At 38.5% G+C, this 17,281-nt stretch overlaps 1 protein-coding gene across 1 annotated transcript in view; it reads right to left on the bottom strand.

Moving 5' to 3' along the window:
* The window catches only part of CLTC (clathrin heavy chain), a 210,295-nt gene that overhangs the window by 114,446 nt on the left and 78,568 nt on the right, over positions 1–17,281 (bottom strand). The window contains exons 5-6 of the mRNA XM_033921311.1: positions 12,159–12,272; positions 11,563–11,736 (exon numbers count right to left, since the gene is read on the bottom strand). Of these exons, the coding sequence (XP_033777202.1) occupies positions 11,563–11,736; positions 12,159–12,272 (288 nt within the window). The remainder of the gene's footprint in view (positions 1–11,562; positions 11,737–12,158; positions 12,273–17,281) is intronic.

Genomic DNA, 17,281 nt, shown 5'->3' with positions numbered 1-17,281 from the left:
ACATCCTTTATCTACCTTGTCCCACTTACATGATTAAACAACTACAGACAGTACAGAACACAGCTCTCAGACTCATCTATTCGCTAGGAAAACATGATCACATCACCAATGCCTATCTAGACTCTCACTGGCTACCGATACGAGCAAGAACACAATTCAAACTATACTGTCTACTATTCAAAGTACTAAACGGTACTGCACCTATCTACCTAAACAGCCGCCTACACCGAAACCTTTCACCCAGAATAAGGAGAACCCAGATCCCGTTCACCTACCCTCCACTCAAAGGCACCAGACGCAAAAAACTATACGACAACCTACTTGCTACACAGGCGGCGAAAATTGACCCCACTATCTCCAAACTGCTGACCACAACTACTGACTATAAAGCATTTCGAAAAGATATCAAAACCATACTATTCAAAAAACACATACCAACAACATAATCTCCCCTCATCTCCTATCCCCTCCGCACCTTCCCTGCAATTCCTCCCCTCAGGCAACATCTTATAAAGTCGCTATGACGATACGTCAATACATACCCGGAAACATTGAAACCACCAAATATCTCAAAATGACCGATACCTCCACCTATAAACAGAATCTAGCTCTCTGTAATGTAAAGTTATGATATGTAAAATAACGTAAGGTAAAGTTATGTAAGTACTGTAAGGTAATGTAAAGTAAAGGAATGTAAAACTACGTAAAGTTATGTACGAAAAGTCATGTAAAGTAAGGTATGCAAAATTTGTAAAGTAATGTAAAGTATTGTATTGTCATCGCCTGGAAATGACCAGCCATCTTCTAATGTAATCCGCTTAGAACCGCAAGGTACAAGCGGAATAGAAATCACTAATGTAATAATAGATGCTATAGGGATCTCAGGTGGGGTATACAACTGGATCCAAGGATTCCTTAAAACTAGAACCTATAGAGTAAAGTCTAACGATCTCAAATCAGTCCCATGGTCTAACCCCTGTGGAGTCCCACAAGGATCACCACTATCGCCCATCCTCTTCAATCTATTCATATCCTCCCTTGGTACCACTCTAGATACCCTAAATGTAATATCATTCAGTTACGCAGACGACATAACCATTCTGCTCCCCTTCGATAACCAAGACCCCCAACTCAACAGGACACCTGGAAACAACTCTGAAAGCAGTGGAAAAATGGATGACAAACCACAAATTGAAGCTTAATTCAGATAAAACAAAATTCTTACTGCTTGAAAAGGACAAAAACCCTTCCATAACAGAATTGGTAATAAATGTAACCAAATATCCAATACAGACATCTCTTAAATCCTTGGAGTATTGATAGACAGATGCTGCTCAATGCAGACCCAAATCAACAAAACAACACAAAAAGCATACTTCACCATGCGCAACCTACGAAAAATAAAAATAAGAAAATTCTTCAACAAAGAACAATACAGGATCATAGTCCAATCCCTTGTACTAGGACTATTGGACTACTGCAACATCCTCTACCTACCTTGTCCAATAAACTTAATTAAACAACTACAGTCCGTTCAGAACACAGCTCTCAGGCTAATCTATTCACTCTGAAAATTTGACCACATCACCAATGCCTACCTAGACTCACACTGGTTACCCATACAAGCCAGAATCCAATTCAAATTATTTATTCTATTATACAAAGTAATAAACGGAACTACGCCTGCCTACCTAAACAATCGCCTAAATCGAAACCTTTCACCCAGAATTAGGAGAACCCAGACACCATTCTCCTATCCAGCACTCAAAGGTACTCAACGCAAAAAACTATACGACAGCCTCCTAGCTACTAAAGCAGCGAAACTTGACCCCTCCATATCCAACCTATTGATTACAACAACAGACTATAAAGCATTCCGAAAAGAAATAAAAAACACTACTATTCAAAAAACATATTCAGTTAACCTAATCTAACACGAATCCCATCATGCTAGAATCTTCTTCTCTATGTCACAAAATAACCTGAAACCTCACTATGTAACTTGAAACCAACTACCTTCTACCTTTATGGAAATGTCCAACTTTCTTCCAATGTATCTTCCTGGAAATGTCCAGCTATCTCCCAATGTAATGTAACTTCCTGGAAATGCCCAGTTATCTTCCAATGTAATCTGCTTAGAACCGCAAGGTACAAGCGGAATAGAAATCCGTAATGTAATGTAATGTAATGTATATCATCTGCATATGCAGAGACTTTATATTCCCAGTCTGCACGAGGAATACCCTGTATCCCCTTTGCTTGTTGAATAGCTAATAGCAAGGGTTCTAACACAATATCAAAAAGCAAAGGAGATAATGGACAACCTTGTCTAACCCCCCCTCCACAAATTAAAACATTCAGATAAATTATTATTAATATACAATCTTGCAGCCGGGGAGCTATACAACGTCTGAATCATTTGTATAAATCCCGAACCTATACCAAACCACTCTAATGCTTGGTACATGAAAGTCCATTCAACTCGATCAAAGGCTTTTTCCGCGTCTAAAGAGACCAAGAAAGCCGGATCTTTTATGTCTTTTGTTAAGTTTAACATATGAAAAGCCAATCTGGTATAATTAGAAGAATGTATCTTAGCAACAAATCCTGTTTGGTGATTATCAGTAATAAAAGGGAGAGCCTTAGCTAATCGCAAAGCCAATGTCTTAGCCAAAAGTTTTCCATCAACATTAATTAGTGAGATAGGCCTGTAGTTTGAAACCAAAGTGGGATCTCTGTTTGGTTTCCCTGTTATAGTTTAACTACCTTGTTTTAATTTGTCTATTTTTAATGATTTTTAAATTGTTGTTAATGTTTACCTCTTATTTTTGTGTATTTTAGTAATTTATGTTATTATCTGTACATCGCTTAGTAATTGTGATAGGCGATTAATCAAATAACTAATAAACTTGAAACTTGAATGCCATAGTACCAGTAATGCAACCTTTAGTTAGTTGGTATTGAAATAAATTTAATAAATGAGGTAATAGGGTAATTTGAAATGATTTATAAAATTCTACTGTATAACCATCACCACCTGGAGTGGATCCAACTCTAAGAGACTTCAACGCTGTTTCTAATTCTTTTATACGTTCAGGAACCTTTGGTCCAATAATTAGGTCCAATAATTCTAAACCATCTTTTTTCCTATCCTCATAAGGCTCGGAAGAATATAGGTCTTTATAAAAATTTAGAAATTGACTCAAAATATCTCGAATTTGAGTATGTGTAACTCCTTTCTCATCCTTTATTGCAATAATTTTTGTCCTTCTTTTCTTTGCATTAAGATAATTTGCCAATAATCTTCCCGCCTTATTTGGGCTTCCATAATACAAAATTTGTTGGGAAAACAAATCATTCCTTGCAAATTTTGATGAAATCTCATTATATTTATCTTTTGCCTTTAATAAAGCCTATAAAGTATTCTGCTCCCATTTCTCCACTAATTTAGCTTCCAAGATTAATTTCTTTTTCCAAATCACAAAATTGTTTTTTAAGTTGTTTTCTAATATATGCCAAATATGAAATAATATTGCCTCTCATGGTAGCCTTGAATGCATCCCATAATGTTTCTATATTAGTATCTTTCAAGGTGTTAATATGAAAAAATTCAATCATTTTTAATTTAAATTCTTCAAGGAATTTTGAATCTGCAATCAATGAATTATCTAATCTCCAAACAGACCTACTATATTCTTGTTCTCCAAACTTAAAATCAATCCATACACCTCCATGATCTGATAATATGATCGGGTCTATGGATGCTTTTGTAACTTGCTATACTAATTGATTTGAAACAAAAATATAATCTATTCTTGAAAAGATTTATGAACTTGTGAACAAAAAGAAAATTCCCGCTCATCAAAATGAAGTATCCGCCATATATCTTTCAAATCACAAGACTGTACCAAATTATCTAACCCTAAAGACTTCATAATTTTACTTGGTTTTTTATCCATTAATGGATCTATAACAGCACTGAAATCTCCAGCCACCACTAAATTAGAGACAGCCAGTGGGAGTAATAATTGTTGTAAATTCTTGAAAAATTCAATTTGATTCGTATTTGGGGCATACACATTAACCAAATCCAGGATATTATTTCCCATGCTCATTCTTATATGTACCCACCTTCCCAAGGGATCAGAATCAAATTAGCTGTATTCTTTTTATTTATCAATATGGCAACCCCCGCTTTTTTCCCAGTAGCAGGTGCAAAAAAACTTTACCCATTCCCCTTCCAGTTTTTGTGACTCCACCATTGATAAATGAGTCTCTTGTATGAAATATAAATCTGCGTTTTGTTTCTTCAGGAAAGCAAGCATTTTTTTCTTCTTTATATGATAGTTAAGGCCATTAACATTTAATGAAAAAGTTTAATCTCCATTATATATTTTGTTTTCTAAGTAATCAGATATAATTAATTTATAATAATTAGACACCATTAGCAATATTATAAAAATGTTGTACATAAGATACCCCTATCAAAAAAATTCCTTCTCTACCCTCCCCCCTACCCACCCACCCCAAATTATTAATAATAGTATCAACTTAGTGACATATATTAGATTAGGCGATGATAAACTCCAGAGACCTTCCTTAAACAATATATTGAAATAAGTCACATCTAAAATACTTGTAACATATAATCATTCTTGATAAATTAATCTATATCAAAAATCATATAATAATATCAATTTAATAACTTTGTATGCAGTTTAAAAATTTCTAAATTAGTCTTTTATAATAATATACCTAAAGACTCAGTTGTAATCCATTTAAAACACCCTATAATCAATAGATTACATTAAATTAAGTATATCCTCTTGATATCTTTTTTATTAAATCAGGATAACACTGAAACATAGCAGCTATCTTTAAGGGAATAAATTATATTATCTTGAAATGAATCATTTACCTGAATCAATTTTTAAATTAAATCAATTACTTTTGATGATGAGAATAATTAGAATCACATAAGTATCACTAAGCAAATACATAACTATTTAGAACCAGCTTCTTATGTTACCATTTATGTATGAAACAAACAGAATAAACCTAGAACTTAATCCATATAATTTCTTCCATTTAAAACTTCATCTTTATGAAACTCTTAGCATCTTCCCTATTCTAAATTCTAAATTGAAAATCATTTGTAAAAACTCTAAAGCATAAATATATAATGATATCTTATTATTGGGATGTCATGCAAACTATTAGCATAATTTGTCCTTTCACTCTTGTCTTCATTGCCCTTCTGTATTTCCAACTCACGCTCCTAAATGATTCTTTGTAAGTTTCTCCAGGATTCATCAAGTGCACAGTTGTTAAGCAAATGTATGGATTTAATATTACATTGTAAATTTTTGATCTATCAATTCATCTCTGTCAGCTGGATGAAAACTACATTAACAGAACTGAGCGTAGTGCAAAAAGCATCTTGTGCTTAACAAAGTACATTAATTGCCTCCTATGAAATACAACGCGTGGCAACTGTTAGATCATCTTATACCTTCTGAAATCAACTGTTAAATGCGATGACTCTTTAGCAATTGCTAGGAATAAACGTCAACCTTTTGAAGTACATCTGCAGTTATACCCTTGCTTTTTCCTAGTAGCGGAATTAACCACCAGCTGATTTTCACGCTACTTCCGGACAGCAAGGCGATCCTCAATGGTCATGGCTTTCACCAGTTTAGCTGTCAGAAACTGGTTTTTCAGAGCAATAATAGCCCGAAATCTAAAACATTTAATTCCATTTTTGAAGTTCTGTTGTTTATTAGCTTCCTTCAGTTCCTGACTCTTCTCTGTAGATTTCTGTATTAGGATCTTCCCTTGATCCACCCGATCTTCTGTGCATATATTTACTGTATTTGCACTCCTGCACAAACACCTCCAAGCATATTAGCAGTATAATTCTGCAATCCTAACAGATAGAAAAAGGTATAACCACAGCACTCTAGTTGCTTGTTCCAATTAGAATGTTTATTCCTAGTATTGATGAATTCCATGCCGGGACCGTTGAATCAGATTTTTAAAATAAAGCTGCAAACATTCTAATCCGTTTTCCTTAGAAACCAATGAAGACACACTAACTCATGCATAAAGTTTTCATTTATATACCATCCTCGAAAAGAAAAGAATAAAGATACGTATAATAATATAATTAAAAAACGTTTTGCCCCCTTTTCTTCCTTTCCTCGTTGAGAGGAGTTAAGTAGACATTGGCTGTTCCTGCTGCTGAATAAAACTTTGTAACTTCTCTGGATCGTCAAAAGTGATTGTTTTATTATCAAAAGTAATCTTCATGATAGCAGGATATATTAGACCATATTTAGCCCCCATCTCTCTCAACTGGGGTCTAAGATCCAAAAAGCTTTTCTTCTTGTTTGCCGTGTTTCTGGCAAAGTCGGGTACAAAATGTATACAGGTGTCCTGATATTTCAAATTTTTATTCTGTTATGCTAGTTGAAAGATCTCCATGACCTGTTGATGTCTTAACTTAAAAATTAATGGCCGAGGACCCTTTTGCTTAACCGATTTCCACGCAGGAATCCTGTGTGCTCTCTCGACTTCTAAGGGGAACTTTGACTTAATCGGCAATATTTTAGGTAGTACATTTTCAAGGAAGGATATCGCATTTCCTTTCTCCGCCCATTCCAGTAGCCCTAAAAGTCTTAAATTACTCCTCCTCTCTCGATTAGAGCAGTCCTCCAGCTCACAAGTAAGTAATTCAATTTTCTTTCGATCTGTTTTACTATGTAGAATTTCTGTTTCCACAGTAACAATTCTTTCCTCCATATTGTTCGACTTCATTTCTAACATTTCCATTTTCTTATTCAGGGTGGAAATTTCCTCTGTTAAGTCGTTAACTTTTTTTGCAATACCCGACACAATCTCCTTAATCTCTTTCAGTTCCTTCATTACCTCATTATCGCCATTTTTTGATGCCGACTGACTATCTTCGCTCTCTTATTACTTCCAGACATTGGAAACACTAACTCATTCTTATTTTGCTTCCCCGAAGCCATTGCACACCTTTATTTTTCGTTTAAAGCAGGGATCTCAAAGTCCCTCATTGAGGGCCACAATCCAGTCGGGTTTTCAGGATTTCCCCAATGAATATGCATGCACATAGATCTCATGCATATTCATTGGGGAAATCCTGAAAATCCGATTGGATTGCGGCCCTCAAGGAGGGACTTTGAGACCCCTGGTTTAAAGCATGAAGTTAAAAATTTTTCATGCGACTTATAATACTTTCAAGGTCTACCGATGTGGAGCTCACTCACTACCCAACCTTCTTCATGTGCAACCAAGCCACGCCCCATTTCCTGTTCTGTTTCAATGTTGATATGCTGCAGCAGCTAGAACTTGTCCCATAGAAAAATATGGGACTTTTTTTTTGAGGGGAGGGGCAAAGGGAACAATTTCTCTGGAACCTCCAGTATGACTTTCCTATTTTCAAACTTCATGTGCCTTCACCAGTTCCCCCACCATTACTATCACAGCATTTGGCTCCTTTCTGTTAAGTGTTCAGAATATTTTGACCCCTTATGTATACATTTCTTTCCAACATCCTATCTAGTTGGAAAGAATAAAAGGGAAATGTATTAATAGAAATTGTGAATGCTTCAAACAAGAATACTAAAAAACAGGGCATCATGGTCCTAAGATGGATATGCTCAAAAAAGGTACATAGATAACCATTAACATGCAATCACATACAAGCAGGGATGGGAACAAAGAAATGGGCACTGAAGTGTTTCAGACAGCTTTGTGGCATTCTTCAGTAAGTGAGTCTGTGAAGCTGCCAGAAAGAGAGGTAATTAGGGAGAAGAGATTTCCTAGGTTTACTGCATGCTTTTGTTCAGCAGTGCCTCACACACTTATTCTGTGGCAGCTTGCCCAGAAAGATTACTAGGCAAACTTATGAAATAGACTTGCATGACTTTTTAAACAGGTAAATAAGAGATTCAATGGAGTCGGCACTCTATGCATCACCACACAAATTAAAGCCTTCATTAAAAGATCTACTCCTCCAGGAAAGATAGCAGTCTCAAATCCTCAGCCTTATTTTAGGATTCTTGTTTGTGCAACAAATGTCATCTAACAGATTAAATTAAGCTGTGGTTTTCAACTTGTGGGATTTGGATTCCCCCCAATTTCTCCATCACCCTGCTTCCCTACTTTGCTCAGAAAGGATGGATAAGAAAAGGGAAAAATCTGGATCATTAAACCAATGGCTCAACCCAATCAATACGAACTCATGGAAAAAATGGAAGCTTTACCATAGTAAGAGTTGTTTCTCCCTCATACCAAACTTATCTTTCCTGTAATAAGTTATATTTTGATAAGATTCCAACTAGTACTTTCATCACAGATTTGTAGTCTTCAAATGATTTTTTAGCCTACATTAAGTTGAAATTTCACTATTCAAATAGATTTGCATTTGTTTTTGCATACATGCTATAAAGAGATGAATGAGGGCATTCTTGGTTCATATACCTTTAAATTAATCAAATGACTGGTCTCTACTGAATCCTCACCACAAAGCAGAAATTTATAAAGTTACCTGTGTCTCTAATTAAAGGAGGGGATAGCAGCAGAACACAGCATCTAAAACAAAGGGTCTCTGTGGACAGAGGGAGCCTAAACTCAAGACCAAAACAAAAAGTAGATAACCCAAGGCAAAATAAAAAGAACAACAAAAAAACAAACCAACCCCTTGTTAACATCATTGGACTCTGGTTTCTCTCCTCTTCCTCTGTTTGTTCTCATGTGGGCACACTCCTTTTCTCCTCTTTTCTCTTTGAAGTGACAACAGACTCAGCCACTGACACTATAAACAGCATGCTCTGGACTTGTATCAGTCCTCTCTTAAAAATCCTTCCAGTAGAGGTTGCCTGAAACCTTGTTGTCCTGCTAATCACCCCCATCCCAAGAGTGCCAATGTAAATACTGTAATTAATCAGATTCAATATTTATTTGACTAGGAGGTTAGGCATGCACCTAGATGACATCTACTCCCAGCTGTGTATATGAAGAAACAGAAGATGGTCAGGAAGCAGAACAGTGAGAGGTACCTGAGAGTCCGGTTCTTCTCAACACACACTTGTATATTGTATACTTGCTAGACAGCATGTTGCCTTTCCTGTGCTATACCAGCTCCTCTGTTGCAGTTTCCACAGAACCCTTTTTGGCTGGCATAGGAATGAAAGTCCTCCTATACAATGGACCACTGAAGTCACTTAGGAAGCAAGTTTCCAGGCTTTGAGCTCAAGGATCCTCACCTCCACTCTCTGGACTCCAGTGAATGAAAACCTCTGAGCAACAGCTTTCCAGGCCCTTTATAATTTCTTCCAAAGTGACTCCTATCCTATGACTGACAGAGAAGATCATCCCCCATTGTATCACACTAAACTAGGAATTAACTTAGGACATGGACTCTAGAATGTTCCTTATTAGTGGCAGAGGGCACTAATCACATGGGTGGGTTTCAGCACCAGACTTAAAAATAAATAAATAAAAATCAAAGGTCTAGCACACCATCAGTTTCTGTTCTGCATTCATAAAGAAAAAGGCAATAGGTTACAAAAAGATGATTTTGGTAAAGTCCAAAAAATTGAAATGAGGTGAGAAAGCTTCATAATAGTACAGAACAAACCTCTAGACAGCGGCAGTATTTTACAGCCACATACTGAGTAATCCAAGTATTATACTGCACAGTAAGGGTACAAGAAAAACATACAGAAAGCAAGGCAAATGCTGTGGCAGCATCACAGAGAACCAAGTTTAAAACTTCTTAGGCTCTGTGGGTTCAGATAACCTGATCACACCATGCTTAATTCAGAGAGAAAAAAAATCCAAAAGGTGCAAGATTGCCTTTGCCTGTTATCTACTAAACTTCTTAAGTGCTATCAGGAATATATAAGGCTGCACAGACACCTAAGAGATCCTTATCCACATTACTTACAATAATTTTAATCTGATTGAATAATGCTCCAAGGAAAAGTCATAAAAACAATGGGCTAGATTCACTAAGCAAACTGTACCGATCAGTTTGCGACCCCTTAGCAACCCCGGCCCGATTCACTAATCTCTCCTGCGATCCGCTTCGAATCTGTGCATGCAAATGAGGGGAACTGCATGCAAAGTAGTTAGGGATACAATTCACTAAACAAATTTCCCGATCCGACTGGGCTGGCCCATCAACCCAAAAAGCGACTGCTGGGGACCAGTCGAAAAAGTCTTTTTGACTCTAGCTCCATTAAAAGCCCTGCTCTCTGCTGCCCTGAATTTCTCCTGCCCTTCCCCGCAATGCGAGCCCATGGTTTTAACCCACAGGTTAAAACCACGGGCTCCCTGCCTGACAAAAAAGTAAAAAAAAAAAAAAAAAGCAGTCACGGATGACACCCCCCCCACAAAAGGCAGGAGGGATGCCAACTCCTTCCTGCCATGTTAAACCCCTCCTGGCCTAGCCCACCTCCCTCCCTGTTACAAAATCTAGTCCGGCCGGCCAGCCAGCCGGCTGGCTGGGCCAGGCCCACCCACCAAAAACACAAACTCAGGAGGGATGCCAATTCCCTCCTGCCAACCCCACCCCCCTGGACACCCCCTACCCATTCCAGGCCCACTTTCCACCCCCCCTCCCCATACCTTTAATGGAGCAGGAGGGATGCTCAATCCCTCCTGCTCCAATGCCTCCTCTCTATTACCTTTCCCATTTTCATCCCTTTCCCAAACACCATCATTAACCCTCCATGGAAGACAGTAGCATTACACCACTTCAAGCTTTTCCTAACATTTGGGTACTGGACAGGACAAGTAAATAACTTAACTGATGTGTTATACTGCCATCATTATCCTAGTGCCAGAGGATTATAGCAAGGAAAAGTAGCGGTAACAGAAAAATGGCAGCCTCTGTAGTTGCATCTTAGGTCTTGTCCTTGGTTCTACCATGGTGATTCCATGGGGCGGGCCTATTCTATGGCAAGGGCAGAAGTATTAAAACCTTACTAAAGTGAATTGGAGGCCCTGCTTATAACAAAGTCCATGATACCAACAACATTCTAAATAAGCTGTGAATGTCAGAGTACACGAGCATGCCAATCCAGTTTTGAAAGACTACAATCATTTACAACTAAAACTACTTGGTAGGCTCAGTACATTGCTTCTGAAAGGGGCTAGTCCAAGTCATTACTCTTCAGATCACCCAGCAAATACTCTGGAGGCAGCACTTGCAGTCCCATTGGCTAGGGGGGGGGTGAAGAGTTGGTCATCATGCTATGGGGAGATATCTAGTGGCTGGGATTTAGACCCTTGATTGCAAGGACTCTCACTACAACAACTGACATATAAATAAGGGGAAATACCCACTAATTAAACACAGTTCTAATTGAGCTGGGAATCAAAAGGAAGAAACTCAGATTAAAAGCTTTTGATTATTTTTACATGCAAGAATGAAGGTGATGAATTTTAATACTATACTCAATACACACATTCATTACCTCAGCAACTATTTATATGAGGTTTGTTGAAGTGAAGAGAGAATTTCCTTACTTGTCCCTTTCGGTTTACACCAATAATTCCAGCAGTAGCTTCATGGGGTGCGGTGACAAAGATAGTTTCTCCACTAATTCTGTTCATGTAAATGCAAGTTCCAGTTTCTAGGTCATATAGATGTATATAACCATATTTGGTTATTAGGAACACCACATCATGCTTTTCACTAATCTGCATAAAGAAATAAAAAAGTAGCCTTCAGAAAGAATAAGATTATAAATCAGGTGACAAGTCTTGCTATACTACAACCCTCTAACATCAAGCTTCAAGATTCATCCTTTTCAGATAGCACATGGTATGAACATACAAAATTCTGCATACTTGTGTGTGCTGCTTCCAAATGATCTCATTTCATCTCATTGCATCTCCTCCCTCATTCAAAGCAGGAATCAGGGGGAAAAGACTGAAAAACTCAAATGCCAAAATCCTCTCAAAGAGTTGCTTAGTTAAAAAAAAGTATTTTTTATCCCCCCCCCCCCCTCTTTCCTGAAGCATTAAAACAGCCTCTAGAGCATGCCTGGGAGCACAATTCCTCTTGCTATTAGTATTATCAAAAAGCAATAAAAGACCTTCCAACTTTTGTTACACCATACCTGCATTGCAACTGGAAAATCATTCTGTGCCTCTGGTGGAAAAAAGACATCAACTGCTTTCTTTGGAAATGGTTGGTTCCCAGTGGGAGGCGTGCCAACTTCAATGATATGCAGCTGTACAATAAAAAAGGGAAGAGGGTGTCAAGAGAAAACACTTTTCTCCAGGTATTCCCTGATTTTTAACATTAATGTCAGAGGACATCACTTCCACAGAATGTCCCCCTAAAAATAAGCAAAAGCTATCTAAAAGCATTTTCAAGTGACCCACCAAGTAGTAGAATGTAAAAAAATGTCAGCAAGGAAAGTATTTAGAAAGTTTCAAATCAATCTATGCTGCAAAGAATCGGTAAAGGCTGAGGAGGGATATGACTAAAGTCTACAAAATCCTGAGTGGAGTAGAACGGGTACAAGTGGATCATATTTTCACTCCGTCAAACATTACAAAGACTAGGGGACACTTGAAGTTATAGGGAAATACTTTTAAAACCAATAAACCAATAGGAGGAAATATTTTTTCACTCAAGAGAATAGTTAAGCTCTGGAATGCATTGACAGAGGTTGTGGTAAGAGCAGACAGCGTAGCTGGTTTTAAGAAGGATTTGGACAATTTCCTGGAGGAAAAGTCCATAATCTGTTATTAAGAAAGACATGGGGCAAGCCACTGGATTGGTAGCGATGGAATGTTGCTACTCTTTGGGTTTTGACCAGGTACTAGTGACCTGGATTGGCCACTGTGAGAACGAGTTGCTGGGCTTGATGGACCTTTGGTCTGACCCAGTAAGGCTATTCTTATGTTCTTTTGTAAAAATGTGCATGGTGCAATCGAAGCTTTGAACTCACAAATATAAATTTTGATTCATCTGCAAATCTGGCCACCTTACTTTGTTGTTCCTATTTCCAGATTATTTATAAATTTTAAAAAGCCCTGGGTTCCTCAAATGACAGATTTGTCTATTTAACCTTACTCTTTTTTTCCCCTTCATCTTTTTTTTCCTTCATCCTTCAGACTTATTTTTTTTTATTTTTTTTTTAAATTCTTTATTAATTTTCAAACTACAATTAAAAGCCTTTTGGTTCATTAGCTTTTCTGAGAAGACATCCATGCAGGATTTTTTGGGCTTTTAACTGATCTCTGCAACTCATTAGTACAACACTATATCAAGTGCATCTAAACTTCGAGAGGCCTGTCTAATAAGACCTAGACTTCTGTTAAGACTCCTGATGCAGGCCGTGTAGGCCAAAACACATATGTGTCGAGTCTTTATGTGAATGAATAAATTAATCCAGTTGAACACAGAGGTCGCCTTCACTGTTCTTTCCGTTGAAAACAAACCATCAGAACCACTTAAGGTTCTATGTAGAAAATAACAATCAAGAGAAAGTTTTTTAAGTCAATGATTCAGACTCTTTGTCATCAGATACTGGGATTTACTGAATCAGCACCTGATATAGAACTGAACAAGTGCATACGGCCCTATGCATTGCTTTTGACACAAGACCATAGTACATCATTGTGTGCTTTACACAGCACTTGGATAAAGAATTGATTATGCAGAAAGCACAATCTGTATCCTATATTCAATTTCAGGCTACCTCAATTTCAGTGTAAGAAGACCTTTCCTTATTTACTGCATAAGGAGAAAGTCAAGTACCACTGGACCTTTCCTTTGGGATTTAGTTTTTCCCCGCAAAGCTCAATCTGTAGGGTAACAAAAAAAAAAAACAAACAACAACACTAAAGTTTGGAAGGCTTTGCTAGCAGCTTGATTGGCCTCTGACCATTCTACCAGCTCAACACTGAAAGCTAAACATCGGTCTTGTTCTTCCAACAAGTGAAAGAGGCTGCAGTGACATCCTGAAGATGACCACACTTGAGCATGTTCTGGAGTTATCCTTGTATCTGCTTTGGGATAATTCCCCTCGGTGCGGGGTTTTTTGTATTTTATGACAAAAAAAGACAGACTGTTTCTCAGTGGACTTATGCTGCTAATACTGCCCCAAATACATAATGATGCCCAAATATGTAGCTTGTTTTTTTAGCTTGATCAGTGTGAGAGTGTTGATTGTTGCCTTATTTATTGAATTAAGAGCACTGATGTTAGCAAGATGTTTTATGAATGTTACATTGGGGAGGGGGTGCAAAGAAATCATGAAGGGACAGAGGACTCTCTCCTTAGGTTGCTCTTTTCTTTGCCCTTTCTTGTGATTAGATGGGATCTGGGAGTTTACTTCATAGGATGAGAGATGGGAAGGGATACAAGGGGAGGATTTCAGGTTAATTTTTTTCCTTTTTTTAAAAAATTTTAAAATTTTTTTGTTGGTCTTTCATTTGGAAGGTTCTGGGATTTGGGAGAGAAGTCATTTCACATGTGCTGGAGTTTTACTTTAGGTTGTTAAATTCTGTAACAGGTTTGTATTAACTACAATGTCTACTGGTGTTCAAATTGCTACCATAAATGGCAATGGCCTTAGTCCATCCAAGAAATGGTATTTGCTTATGCAGGATTTAATTCAGAGAGCCCATATATATAATATTTGTACAAGAGTTCCATTTTTTTGGAAGAAATTTTTTTACTTTTTGTATCCACTACTTTCATTTGTGTCTGATTCTTCCAACACTAAAAAGTAGGTTATAGCATTGCTATTTCATAAAGATCTTAAAGTGCTGGTGCAGAAGGTGCAAAGGGACCCCCATGGGAGATCCCTCTTTGTGACTATTAGTTGATGAAAACTTACTGGCCCTAGTTAATATTTTTGCTCTAAACATGGTATAAAATGAGGGGGGTTTTTTGCAGCTTTTCAAATACAATAGGATGTTTTTGCAGAAGCTTCCTTGATCTATGCAGGCAATTTTAATGCTTATCTTAACCTGGCTCAGAGGATAAATCCATCACTCGTGCTTTTAAACCTTTTGTTCAGGACCTGGGACTGTATGATGTCTGGAGAGAGATCTATAATACTCAAAGGGTCTACACATACTTTTCTTTCCTGCATGGTTTATATTCACATATAGACTACATATTTTTGTATGGTTTTCTTAGGGATCAAGTAGGTAATGATTACTATACAGACAAAACCACATAAGACAATTGAGGGCAATCGCGCGCAGGACATCAGCACGTTGGATTCAAACACTATTTTACAGTGGTCCAAGGGGGTGTGGGGGAAGCCCCCACTTTACTTAGAAGTGTTGGCGCTCCTGTTGGTGGGGCCCCCCCCCCACCATTAGAGAGGAAGTTGCGTCAGATGAGAAGCTTCTGCCCACACATGCACACAACTGCACGTACGCTCCAGTGGCTTTCAACAAGTCTCAAACCTTAAAACGCGCTGCGAAGGTAAGGGGAGGGAGGGAAATAGATAGATTTGGGTAGGTAGGAAGGAGGGAGGTGACCGCACGCGTTCCCTCCCTTAACTGCAAGGACAAGGCCATTCACCGCTCCAGGGGGCGGTGGATGGCCTTGTCCCTGTACCTGCGGTGAGCACCTTTCCCCCTCCACCGTTTTGGCTGATTACCTGTGGCTACTAGCCGCGGGTAACATCCACCGTATCATTCTCTACTTACAATCTAAACAGGCAAGACAGACAAACAAGATGTCATAGATACAGTTAAGGGGAACACAACCTTTTCTCTGGTTCTTCTCTTTTTATTGTTTGGGACACACTGAAAGCAGTGTCCAGAAGCTTCTTCCTGAAATATGAGATCTGTAGAGCAGCTACTTGATTGTCTCTCCTTCTTTTGTCAGGCATTACCGGATTGATGTGGCATCTCATTCAGATGTTTGGTTTGAGGCGTTGGTGTTGTGAGCTGCAGCTCCTCTTACCCTCCCCCTTGATGAGGTCTGCTTTGGAACATCCCACTGGTCTGGAATAGTGGGAAGATGCTTAGGAAGGAAATATTAGGTCTTACCTGATCATTTTCTTTCCATTAGTCCTTCACACTATTCCAGAGGCTCTCCCTCTGTGGGTCTAGGGCAGTGGTTCCCAACCCTGTCCTGGAGGAACACCAGGCCAATTGGGTTTTCAGGCTAGCCCTAATGAATATGCATGAAGCAAATTTGCATGCCTATCACTTCCATCATATGCAAATCTCTCTCATGCATATTCATTAGGGCTAGCCTGAAAACCCGATTGGCCTGGTGTTCCTCCTGGACAGGGTTGGGAATCACTGGTCTAGGGGAGCTGTGGTTCACTCAATTGGTCGGTCGTCCTCTGGGAAGAGATACTCAGCTGTTTTTCCAAAATTTATTTTTTAAAAAAAAGTGAAACCAAAGGTGAACTACAAAGATAGATGACAGCTGGCAGTAAGGGGATCAAATCAGGGCAAGGGTTGAGTGCAAGCATTGCCTGGCTCTTTCCTGAGTTTCCACTGTTTCTGAAAATACTGAGGAGTTGTAGGGCTGGCGGGGACCTATATCAGGCAGCTCTTCGTTTGTTTTCTATCCCCACCTGCTGGTTGATGGACATAACTATCCCACTGGTCTGGAAAAGCATGAAGGACTAATGTAGAGAAAATTATCAGATAAGACTTAATTTCTCCATTGGGATTCCCTAAATATCCTGAGCTAGGCCCTGCTATGCCTGCCAAAGACAGTTAATGCTGTAGGATGTTGACAGTTTAAGTCTATCTTTATCAGAAAGTTTAAGTTTCAAAACTATGAAAAAGGCTTTTACCTATGGAAACTAGCTAATAAGTAAAGTTTGCTATTTTAAGATTTAAACTGTCTTTATAAAGGAACCTTGGTGGTGCACTCACATCAGATGCTAGTCTTGGCTACTGCTGTGGCGGCACTCTCAGGTCTAGAGTGAGGCTCAGGTGATCCTCTCAGATCTAAGATGCAGCTCTGAGGTACTCTTGGGCCTCAGAGGCTGCTCTGGCAGTGCCTTCATGTCTTATCTTAGGAATAAGCAGTGGATTTCCTCAAGCAATCTCAATAAGGGTCTATGGACTTCTTTTTTAGGACAAATCTTTTTTAAACCTTGCTAAGCTAGCTGATTTCACCCTGGGGAAACCCAGAAAAGGAGCAAGTCAGAAGACAAGGAGCTCGTGGGAAACCATTCATCCGGCTTCTGAAGACAGAGAACCAACTGAGCTTTGTCATATAGGATGGCAAGCTCCTTAGTCA

Source organism: Geotrypetes seraphini, chromosome 15 (genome assembly GCF_902459505.1).
Source record: "Geotrypetes seraphini chromosome 15, aGeoSer1.1, whole genome shotgun sequence".
Classification (NCBI taxonomy): Eukaryota; Metazoa; Chordata; class Amphibia; order Gymnophiona; family Dermophiidae; genus Geotrypetes; species Geotrypetes seraphini.
The sequence above is the reverse complement of the archived record's forward strand: the minus strand, read 5'-3'. Positions and strand labels throughout refer to the sequence as shown.